Source organism: Pteropus vampyrus, unplaced genomic scaffold, assembly GCF_000151845.1.
Source record: "Pteropus vampyrus isolate Shadow unplaced genomic scaffold, Pvam_2.0 Scaffold619, whole genome shotgun sequence".
NCBI classification, from domain to species: domain Eukaryota; kingdom Metazoa; phylum Chordata; class Mammalia; order Chiroptera; family Pteropodidae; genus Pteropus; species Pteropus vampyrus.
Window position 1 is genome coordinate 602,359 of NW_011889400.1, and position 11,887 is coordinate 614,245.

The 11,887-nt window shown below is 33.9% G+C and overlaps 1 protein-coding gene across 1 annotated transcript in view; it reads right to left on the reverse strand.

Moving 5' to 3' along the window:
* Nucleotides 1–11,887, reverse strand: part of IFT74 (intraflagellar transport 74) — a 78,194-nt gene that overhangs the window by 20,909 nt on the left and 45,398 nt on the right. Inside the window, 1 exon segment of the mRNA XM_011384732.2 lies at nucleotides 5,642–5,684. Coding sequence (XP_011383034.1) covers nucleotides 5,642–5,684 — 43 coding nt within the window.

Sequence of the window (11,887 nt, forward strand, 5' to 3'; positions counted from 1 at the left end):
AGAAAATGTGGTACATATATAATGGAATATATGGTCCAGTGGAATATTACTCAGCCCTAAAAAAGAAAGATAACTTGCCATTTGCAATAACATAGATGGACCTGGGTATTAAGCTAAGTGAAATAAGTCAAACAAAGAAGGACAAATACCATATGATTTCACTTATATGTGGAACCTAAAAAATAAAACAAATAAACAATACAAAAGAGAAACAGTCTCAAAGACAGAAGAAAAACTAATGGTTGCCAAAGGTTAAGGGGGTCAGGGGAAAGGCAAAAACCGGTGAAGGAGAATACAAGGTACAAAATTCCAGTTATAAAATAAATAAGTCACAAGGATGTAATGTATAGCATAGGGAATACAGTCAACAATATTGTAATAACCTTGCACAATGGCCACTAAACTTAGCATGGTGGTCACTTCATCAGGTATATTAATATTGAATAACTATGTTGTATACCTGAAACTAACATAATATTGTATATTAACTATTTTATTTTTAAATATTGTGGACGAAAATTATTAAATAAAATGTATTAAAAAATACATTTTGGGAAAATCGCCTGGAAAGTATTCAAGTTTTAGTTTGTAAATAGCATTAATAATAACATCCAATAACTGACATTTATGTACACTTTTTAAAATGCATGCTATTCTGAATTACACACACACACTCACATAACACTCCATTCATCTAATTTCCACAGTAACCCTAAGAGGTAGGTAAGTACTATTGTCTATATTGTAAAGACGAGAAAACTAAGGTACAGAAAGGTCAAGCAGCAATTCCAAGATCTGGCAGTAAAAAAGCACAGCCCATATCTGAATCCAGGCATTCTGGCTGAAGAAACTGTGCTCTAAATAAAAGTATTCTGTCTTTTTAAATTCCATTTTACCTGACATCACCAAAGAATAAAAGCTTCTAACTTAGGCCTTATAACTGAGTATGAATAAGTATCCTACAGAAAGTGTTATGTTTTATATTTTTACTACTTTTGAAGGAAACATATAAATCATGGAGTAAATTGAAATAAGTTCATTCAGAGTTTAGGTCAGTAACCAAATGATCCTACAGTATTTTATGTATACTTCAATTATGATACATATTTATCACACTGCAGTAATATTTAAATATCTATAATATGTTATATTAGTAATCACATGATATTTGTTTTTACAATTTATTCAATCTTTGGGAAGATATTGTATTCTAAAAATGAAGGAATAATTTGTAGTAAGTAATAACATCCAAAAATCCTTCTTGGGGATGCATGTGACCGTATTTTGTTAACTGTATTCATCAAAATTAGTCTGGGTATGTAGAAATCCAGAAAATTAGCCCCACCTTGTGGATCACGGTAATACTACAAATTCAGGTCTTTGAGAACAATGAATTGTCTGTCAGAAAAGTATTATCCTGACTGAAAAAAACTAAGAAATTTATAATAACTGGCATTGGTAAGGAATCACTTTCATATGCTGTAGTTAGTACAATCTTTCCTAAAAATAAATTTGCAAAACAATCAAAACTGCAAATACAAGTAACATTCTATTCCAAATTTTACTTCTAGAAATTAAATTTTTAAAATTTTTAAATTATAGTTGACATATAATATTACATTAGTTTCAGGTGTACAACCTAGATATTAGACATTTATAATATAAAAAGTGATGTGATGATCCCAATAAGTCTGGTACCCATTTGACACCATACATAGTTATTAAAATATTTATGACTATATTCCTATGTTGTAATTTAAATCTCTGTGAGGGTTTTTATAACTGGAAATCTGTATGTCCATTAGAAATGTACAAGTTAACAAACACCTATGTAACAAGGTTGAAATATCTTTTCGGATATGAGTTTTCAAGTTTTCAAGTCAAATAAACAAGGTTATTTATCCATTAGAAATGTACAAGTTAACAAACACCTATGTAACAAGGTTACTTACTGCAGCATTGCTCTTGGTACTGAAAAATTAGAAACAACCTAACTATCAATGTAGGTATAGAAAATACTATTTAACAATAACAACGATTTTAGCTAATAGTTGTTGCAAGTGCTTAACGTGTGCCAGGCACCCCTCAGTCTGCCTCTAAAGCCCTGACTACTACGCTATACTTTTTAAATTAAAGTATATATCATCATACAGAAGAATGGACATTATATACAATTAAAAGACTATACAGCTCAGAAGAACTATATATATATTTTTAAAATATATGCTTACAGATGTATAGGAAAAAGTCTAAAAGGTGAAATATCAAACTGCAAATAATTACCTCTGAAGATTGGGATGAGTGTGAGAAGAAAAAGGGAGTTTTTACAATATACACTTTTGTACTGCTTTTTTACAGTAAGTATATAACAGATTCATATATAAAAAGCAGTTTTAAAAAGTAAATTGATCAGTGTTTAAAAATTAACAAATTAAAAAAATTTTTTAAACAAATTTATTATTTTTTTATAGTGTTATTAGTTAACGAATTCCAATAAGTTTCAGCTGTACATTTTACAGTAAGGCATATATTTACATTGTATGTTCGCCTTCCATAGTTAATTTCTTTCTGTCACCACATATTTGACCCCTCTTACCCCATCTACCTTCTCCCTCTCTACCCTCTAATAACCACTAGTCTACTGTCCATGTCCATGAGTTTGTTTCTCCTCTTCATCTGCTGCTTTTAGGTTTATATCCCACATATAAGTGATAGCATGTGATTTTCAACTTTTTCTGTCTGGCTTATTTCACTTAGCATGATTATCTCGCGTCTATCTATGTTGTTGCAAATGGCAGTATATCATCCCTTCTTATGGCTGAGTAATAGTCCATTGTATATATGTATCACAGCTCCTTTATCCAATTACCTATTGTAGGACACTTCGGTTGCTTCCATGTCCTTGCCAATGTGAATAGTGCTGCTATGAACATTGGTGTGGAAATATCTTTTCGGATATGAGTTTTCAAGTCTTTAGGGTTAATATCCAGTAGAGGGATTGCTGGATCATATGGTAGATCAATTCTTAGTTTTTTGAAGAACCTCCATACCGTTTTCCATAATGACTGTACCAATCTGCAGTGCCACCATCAGTGTATAAGGGTTCCTTTTTCTCCACATCTCTCCAACATTTGTTATTACTTGTCCTGTTGATTATTGCTATTCTAACAGCTGTGAGATGGTATCTCGTGGTTTTGATTTGCATTTCCCTAATAGCTAGTGATGTTGAGCATCTTTTCATATATTTGTTGGCCATCTGTATATCCTCTAGGAAGAAGTGTTTGTTCATGTCCTCTGCCCATTTTTTGATTGGATCGTTTTTTTGTTGTTATTGAGTTGTATGAGAACTTTGTATATTTTGGATATTAGGCCTTTATGGAAGACATTGCTTGCAAATATATTTTCCCATTTAGATGGCTGTCTCTTTACCTTGTTGATGGTTTCTTTTGCTGTACAGAACTTTTTAGTTTGATGTAGTCCCATTCATCTATTTTTGCTTTTACATCCCTTACCTTTGAAGTCAAATTCATAAAATCCTCTTTAAGTCCAAAGTCCTTGAGTTTAGTTCCTCTTCTATTCATTTTATTGTTTCAGGACTTATATTCAAGTCTTTAATCCATTTTGAGTTAATTTTGGTGTGTGGTGATAGACAAGTCTTGTTCAATTCTTTTACAGGTGGCCTTCCAGTTTTCCCAGCACCATTTATTGAAGAGGCTTTCCTTTCTCCACTGTATGTTTTTGGCCTTTTTGTTGAAAGTCATTTGCCCATATAAACATGGGTTTACTTCTGGACTCTCGATTCTGTTCCACCGGTCTGTGTGTGTGTTTTTCTGCCAATACCATGACATTTTAATTACTGTTACTTTGTAGTACAATTTAAAGTAGGGTGGAGTGATGATGCCTCCAGCCTCGTTCTTTTTTCTCAGGGTGGCTTTGACACTTTGGGGTCTTCTGTGCTTCCATACAAATCTGATGATTTTTTGTTCTATTTCTTTAAAAAATGTCGATGGGGTTTTGATAAGGATTGCATTAAATCTGTATAATGCTTTAGGTAATAAGGTCTTTTTGACTATGGTGATTCTTCCAATCCAAGAAGAAGGAGTATCTTTCCATTTCTTTCTATCTTCTTCGATTTCTTTTAATAGGGTCTTATAGTTTTCATTATGCAGGTCTTTCACATGTTTCATTAGATTCCTAGGTATTTTATTCTTTGTTGCAATTGTAAAAGGAATCATCTTTTCCACTTGTTTTTCTGACACTTCATTGGAGTATAGGAATGCTATGAAATTTGAACGTTGATTTTGTATCCAGAAACCATACTGTATTTGCTTGTTTCCAGTAGTGTTCTTGTGGAGTCTTGAGGGTTTTCTATATAGAGAATCATGTCATTCACAAACAATGACAGTTTGACTTCTTTGTTTCCTATTTGGATGCCTTTTATATCTTTCTCTTGCCTGACTGCACTGGTTAGGACCTCCAATGTTATACTGAATAACAGTGGTGATAGTGGACAGTCTTGCCTTGTTCCTGATTTTAGAGGGAAGATTTTTAGTTTTTTACCATTAAGTATAATGTTGGCCAAGGGTTTGTCATATATGGCCTTTATTATGTTAAGGTATTTTCCTTCTATACCAATTTTGTTAAATGTTTTGATCATAAGTGGATGCTGTATTTTGTCGAAGGCTTTTTCTGCATATAGTGATATGATCGTGATTCTTATTTTTTGTTTATGTGGTATATCACATTAATCGATTTGCGTATGTTGAACCATCCCTGTGCCCCCAGGATGAAGCCTACTCGATCGTGGTGTATGATCTTTTTAATATGTTGCTGTATTCAGTTTAGGATTTCTGCATCTGTGTTCATGAGAGATACTGGTCTGTAGTTTTCTTTTTTTGTGTTATCTTTACCAGGTTTTGGTATCAGAGTAACACTGACCTCATAAAATGAGTTGAGAAGTGTTGCCTCCTCTTCAGTTTTTTGGAAAAGTTTGAGAAGAATAGGTATTAAATCTTCTTTGAATATTTGGTAGAATTCACTGGTGAAGCCACTGGTCCTGGACTTTTACTTTGTGGTAGGTTTTTGATAATTGTTTCAATTTCCATACTGCTGATCAGTCTATTTAGATTGTCCAGTTCTTCTTAATTCATTCTAGGAAGGTCGTTTTCTTTCTAAGTACTGGTGCATTTCTTCTAGGTTATTAAATTTGGTGTTATATACTTTTTCAGTGTTCTTGTATGATCCTTTGTATTTCCGCAATGTCTGTCATAATTCCCCCTTTCATCCCTGATTTTGTTTGTGTCTTTTCTCTTTTTTTTTTTAAGTGAGTCTAGCCAGGGGTTTGTCAATTTTATTAACCTCAAAGAACTAATCTTTGTTGCATTTATTTTTTTCTATTGTTTTTTGTTTGTTTTCAATTTCATTTATTTCTGCTCTAATTTTGATTCTTTCTTTCTGCTTTTAGGCTTCACTTGTTCTTCCTTTTCTAGTTTTTCAAGATGAAGCATTAGGTTGTTTATTTGGGCTTGTTCTTGTTTTTGGAGATAGGCCTGTCATGATATGAACTGTCCTCTTATGACTGCTTTTGCTGTGTCCCAAAAGTTTTGATATGTTGTACTATCATTATCATTTGTTTCTATGCATCTTGTGATCTCTCTTTTTATTTTTTCTCTGACCCAGTTAATCTCCATGTATTTGTGGTTCCTCCCGCTTTCTTTTTGTAGTTGATTTCTAGTTTCAAAGCATATGATCAGAAAATATGCTTGGTACGATTTCAACCCTCTTATATTTGGTACGATTTCAAAGCATATGATCAGAAAATATGCTTGGTACGATTTCAACCCTCTTATATTAAATATGAGGTCTTCTTATAGCCATTTTATCTTTTGCTTTCTGGTAGCTATCTCTGTGTCCCAGTATGTGGTCAATCCTTGAGAATGTTCCATGTGCACTAGAGAAGAATGTATAAGCAGATGTTTTGGGATGAAAGGCTCTGTAAATATCAATTATGTCCAGCTACTCTAATGTGTCATTTAAGGATGTTATTTCTTTATTGATTTTGTTTTGGTGAACTGTTCATATCCAACAGTAGGGTATTTAGGTCCCCTACTATGATAGTGTTTTGGTGTTTCCCCTTTTAGTTCTGTTAGTAATTGCTTTATATATTTTGAGGCTCCTTGTTTGGGAGCATAGATATTAACAAGTGTTATGTCTTCCTGGTGCATGATTCCCTTTATCATTATGAAGTGTCCCTCAGTATCTTTCTTTACCTTTTTTATTTTGAAGTCTATTTCGTTTGATATTAGTACCACTACTCCTGCTTTTCTCTGAATGCCATTTGTTTGAAATATCATTTTCCACCTTTTCGCTTTGAGTCTATGTTTGTCTTTGGAACTGAGATGTGTCACCTGGAGGCACCATATGGTTGGGTTTTGTTTTTTGATTTAATCTGCAACTCTTTTTATTGCTGAGTTCAGTCGATTTAATTTAGGATGATTATTGAAATATGAGGTCTTCTTATAGCCATTTTATCTTTTGCTTTCTGGTAGCTCAGTGTTTCCATTTCTTCCTTGTCCTTGTATGCGTTTTTTGGTTCGTTTTGATTTTTGGTTGGGTTTTGTAGGTTGTTCCTCTGGTCCAACTTGTTTTATGTTAAATACTTCGGAATCTTTAGTGTGTGGTTACCATTACGAATATGTAAAGGATAGTAATATATATATACAGTCATCCATTTTCTTCTGCATGTGCCTTATCTCCATTCCCCTTTACAAATTTGGATCTTTGAATCTTCCCCTTTTCAGCCATCGTTGTCTCAATTTGTCCATATGTATGTTGAACGTTCATTACTATCTTGCTATAGCAATTCTCTTATTATTTAAGCTTATAATGCCCTGTTCTTAGTAAGGGTTGCACTCCTCTGCTTCTATCTGTCTGCTAGTCACCTTACTCCTAATTATGTTTTTTGGTGTTTTTTTTTGGTCATTTTGTTTTAGGTGAGCTGACCCCTTTCAGTATTTCCTGTAATGGAGGCCTCACAGTGGAGAATTCCCTGAATTTTTGTATGTCTGGAAAGGTCTTTACTTCTCCTTCATATCTAAAGGAGAGCTTACCTGGATACATTATCCTTGGCTGGTAGTTCTTTTCATTTAATAGTGTAAATATTGGATTACACTCCTTTCTTGCTTGTAAGGTTTATGCTAAGAAGTCCAACGATAATATAATGGGTTTTCCTTCATAGGTTATCGTCTTCTCTTCCCTAGCTGCCCTGAGAATTCTTTTGTTGTTGTTGATTTTTGATAATTTTAATACAATGTGTCTTGGTGAAGGCCTTTTTGGGTTGAGATAATTGGGTGTTCTGTTGACTTGAATTCAAAGTTCCAGCTCATTCCTTAGATTTGGGAAATTCTCATCAACTATTTGTCTGAAAATGCTTTCTAATCCTTGCTCTTTCTCCTCCCCTTGGAGAATACCTATTATTCTTATGTTTCCTCTTCTGATGGTATCAGCTAGTTTTTGTATTTCTCTTTCATTATTTTTCATTCTTCAGTTTCTCTCTTCTTCCTTCCGATTTATTTCTAGATTTCTGTCTTCGATATCACTGATCCTTTCCCCCATTTGGTCAACTCTATTTCCCAAGCCTGCTATTTCATTTTTCACCTTTTTTAGTGTGTTCTTCATCTATAGAAGTTCTATTTGATTCTTTTTGAGGGTTTCAATCTCCTTGCTAAAGAATTCATTCTGTTCCTCTAGTTGTTTTTTCAGTTCCTGAAATTATTGATATAAGTTGTTTTGGATCCCATTGAGGTTTTTCAGAAGTACCATCCTGAATTATCTGTCATTTAAGTTGCATATTTCTATGTTTTTAAGCTTATTTTCTGGAGATATTTCTCTTTCTTTCTGAGCTGCCTTGTCACCTTGGTGTTTAATGGACTATTTCTCTGCCTGGGCATTAATGGAAGTATATTGTTGTTGTTTTTTTCCAGAAAGATTTATTATATAAAGGTCTCTCTTTAGCTTGTTGCAAAGAAGGCATTTTTCTTTTGGTTTCCAGTAGATAGCATCTAAGCCTCTTGAATCCCCACTTTATATAAAGTCTTAATAATACTTTTCTTTTTTCTTATAGATATTCAATCACGCTTGCTACCCTCAGTCTCAGTTCCTGTTAATGGTAGCGACAGTTTTGGTACTGTTTGCTCAGATTCCGCTGGGGCTCTGAAGTGTTCAGTCTCAGTGGGTAGGGATAGAGGAGCCCTCTGGGTTGGGGGATCGGGACTGCGGCTCAGTCTCGATTTCGCAACTGCAACTGATAGTAATCAACTGCTGTTTCTCTGCCGTCCCGGCTTCTCTGCCATCCCCACTTTTCTGCTTTCTGCCCTGATGCCTGGGCACTGACGTTGGCTGCGTGAAGCTCACAGCTCTCCCAGGCAGTGTTGTTCAGGGAACTCACCGCACCTTCTCCCTTCCCCCTCCTCCTACAAGGAGCTCTGTTGGGAGAGGTAGCTTCTTTGTTTCTCCCAGTCCAGCACCCAACACCCAAGGTTCTGACCTGTGGTAGCTCTTATGCGCAGATCCCATGCTCAGATGTGCTGGTGTGAAGTTTGGGTGTTTTTTGCTGAGTTTTAGATGTTCGGCTTATAGTTATTTCAAGGAGAGAGATCTGGAGACATTTCTCACTTTGTCATGTTTCTGACATCACCCAAGAACAAATATTTAAAAGCAGGAAGGGGTAACCTCCATGCTGAGGCTAACTGCACAGTTAAGGAAAGCACTTAAGAATAGTCATTTGAAGCAAAACACACACACACACAGAAAACGAAGTACATTCAAAGTGGTTAAAACTCTAAAAATTCTGGGTAAGTGAAGTTTATAACCAGTAATTTCTTGATGAAGGTTGCAGGTTGTACATACACATATAATTCTAATTCCATTCCTCCCTACCCGCCCAAAGTCCACTAAAGCTACGGTAAAAAGAATTTTTAAAAGTAAAACTCCCAGCAGTGAGAAAAATAAAAGAGGAAAGAGTAGTAATAAAATTTCTGAAGCTGGAAGCAGATGGACAAGTGGTAGAAAGGTTTATGCTAAGCCGGCAGTTTGCAGCCAATTTCTGACCATGTAACAACTTTCAATAGAGCCATTTCTCATTGCTTCTAGTTAGCAAAAATAATTATTATTTTCCCTATAAAATACAAGGGTGGTATACATATTTAAACCTAAATATGTTTAGAACCCATATAACAAAATTACCCGATCCATCGATAAGGTAAAACTACTATTTGGGTGAAGTCTAGCAAATATGTAACATGACAGAATGAAACTCCCAGCAGTTAAAAAAAAATAAGTTACTATAATGAATATTTCCTGTTATGAGATTATTTTTCTTAAGTCACTTACAAAGACTAAGAGGGCAAAGAAGCTCATCTAGAATTGGTTAAAAGACTAAATGCATTTATGAGGATTTTTTTTGTTTTACTCCAGATTGCCACAGAAACTACTGATAACTCAGTATCAAGGAACAATGAAGATTTTCATAGAGTAGTCAAATTAAAGTTAACTGATTTTATTTAGTTAACTTTGAGACATAATTCCTCAGTGTAACTTCTGTAAATTATAACTTTAAGGACTTATTAAAATGAATATAATGAATTTCAGGAAGTTGTTGTTGGATTACAAGGCTATCATTAATACCTAGCAGGGAACATAAATATACCTTAGAATAAAACTATAAGGTATCCAAGGATACCTCCAAATTTAGAATGATTAATGCAAACCTTTTTAAAGTTTATTTGAAATGAAAGTTTAGAGCAACCACTAACAAAATCAGACATGTATAAACATCATTTATGGTTTCATGTTATTTTAACTAGAACTCCCACAAAGCAAAAGGTAACCCAGCTGGATTATACACAGGTGCCATAAATGGAAGAAGTCAGATGAGATCTAAGAAATTAATAAAACGGGCCAGAGGTAATAAAACTATAGGCATAGATAAGTATGGACCAGAAAGTCAAAATAACTTGATTATCCTCCACATCTTAAGGAGTGAATTACCCACAATTTTGAATCACGTGCTACTGAGAACACAGATGTAGGTAAAAACCTACCACTTTACTGGAAATCATCAATCCAGGGTAAAAATCCTCTAGAAAGTAATAAAACTTTTGCTAACTAATCAAGCTTTCTCTGGTTAACAGTGCATCCATCCACCCAAAGAACTAAGGGTAGAGAGCCCAACGAAGTGACTAGAGCCCATGAGTTCATTCTACAATTCTTTCCCTGTTTAATTCCACAAATATTTGTTAAATGTTTATTTTTCCACACATTGTGTTGACAGAAGAGGTTACCAAAGTGAGTAAGACACAGTCCTTGTCCTTAAGGACTTATAGCTTAAGGCAAAAGACAAGCACCTAAGTAGACAGTGCTAACATACTGTGGTCAATGCATGATACATTTATGCACAGTGATACATTTATGCACAATGTGCTCTGATAATGAAGGAGGTCACACACTTAGCCCAGCCCAGAAATAGGTTAGGGAGGGAAGTTAGGGTTATGCTAGATAAAAGGATACCTGAACTCGATCTTTAAATATAAAAACACACAATATTTACACAATATACATAATATTTACATATCACACATTTTCATATATACTTATATATTAATGCTTTTTGCTATTACATTACATAATAGATTGTATTCTTCTATGTTAATCCAAAAGGATAAGGAAGGTTATAAAACAAAAGGAAAATGGAAGCTAAAATTCAAAACAAATATTTAACTTAGAATTAGCAATTAATAATAAATTTTTACCCACAAAATGAGTTTTTTACTGGAAAATAAGTTGAATTCTGCTAGAGATTTAAATTTAGAAAGAGGAAAATTATTTAAAACTGTATCCTATAAAATCAAGAACGGTATCAGATTTCTCAGAATGTACGATATCAATAAAGAAAATCCAGAATACTAAATCTACATAAATTAAAAGTAATACAATAATTTACTAAAGAAAATAACAGGGTCTTAGTCTTAAACATTTATTGTGAGACTACCTTGCCATGTATACCATTTAATATTCAAAAACTTAGTGAGGTAGGACCATTATATTCATTTTGCAGATGAGAAAATGAAAGCTCAAGTAAGTTTACTTACCTAATAACTGGACTTTAAAGTTTGTCTGCCTTTAAATGCCTTATTTAAAGTCATTAGTAGCCATATGTAAATAAAATTAAGCATTTCACAAGAATATTTTTATTTTGCAAATTCAGGACTTTATATCAGAAAAGCAAGATTAGGCAAGAGAATTAAAATTTTAGGGTCGAAGAGAACTTGGTTTAAATATATACTCTACCCCTTACTAGCTGTGGGAATATGTATAACTTCTCTGAGCTTCAACAAGTATAAAAGGGGTTACAAGGCTTCAAAGGGTTCTTGCAAAGATCAGGTAAGTAATCAATCAATGGTAGCTAATGTTGTTATCCATAAGTCAAGAAAATGTATAAATAAAACGAATACACTGCACTTAAAATTGAAGTAAAAAATTAGGAACACCCTTTTTTCCCCTGCTAGGAATGTTTGTTTAGCCATAATATAGGTATACATGCACACTGTTTACAACACCATGTCTGATTCATAACAATATATATATAGTCAATTCTTGATAATCCAAGAGCATATTAATTGGTTTGCAGTTAATCTGTGATTAAAGTGCCATGAAAAACCCATCTTTCTCTCTCTTATTAGAGAGAAGCTGATTTGGAAACTATAATGTCCAACCTCTTCCCCTGATCACTTATACTCCCAAATCCCACCACAGCATTTCTACTTGTTCAGACCCCAGGATTCCCCATGTGTTCTGGTTCTGGCCTTGGCTCTTCAAATCTCACTGCTAG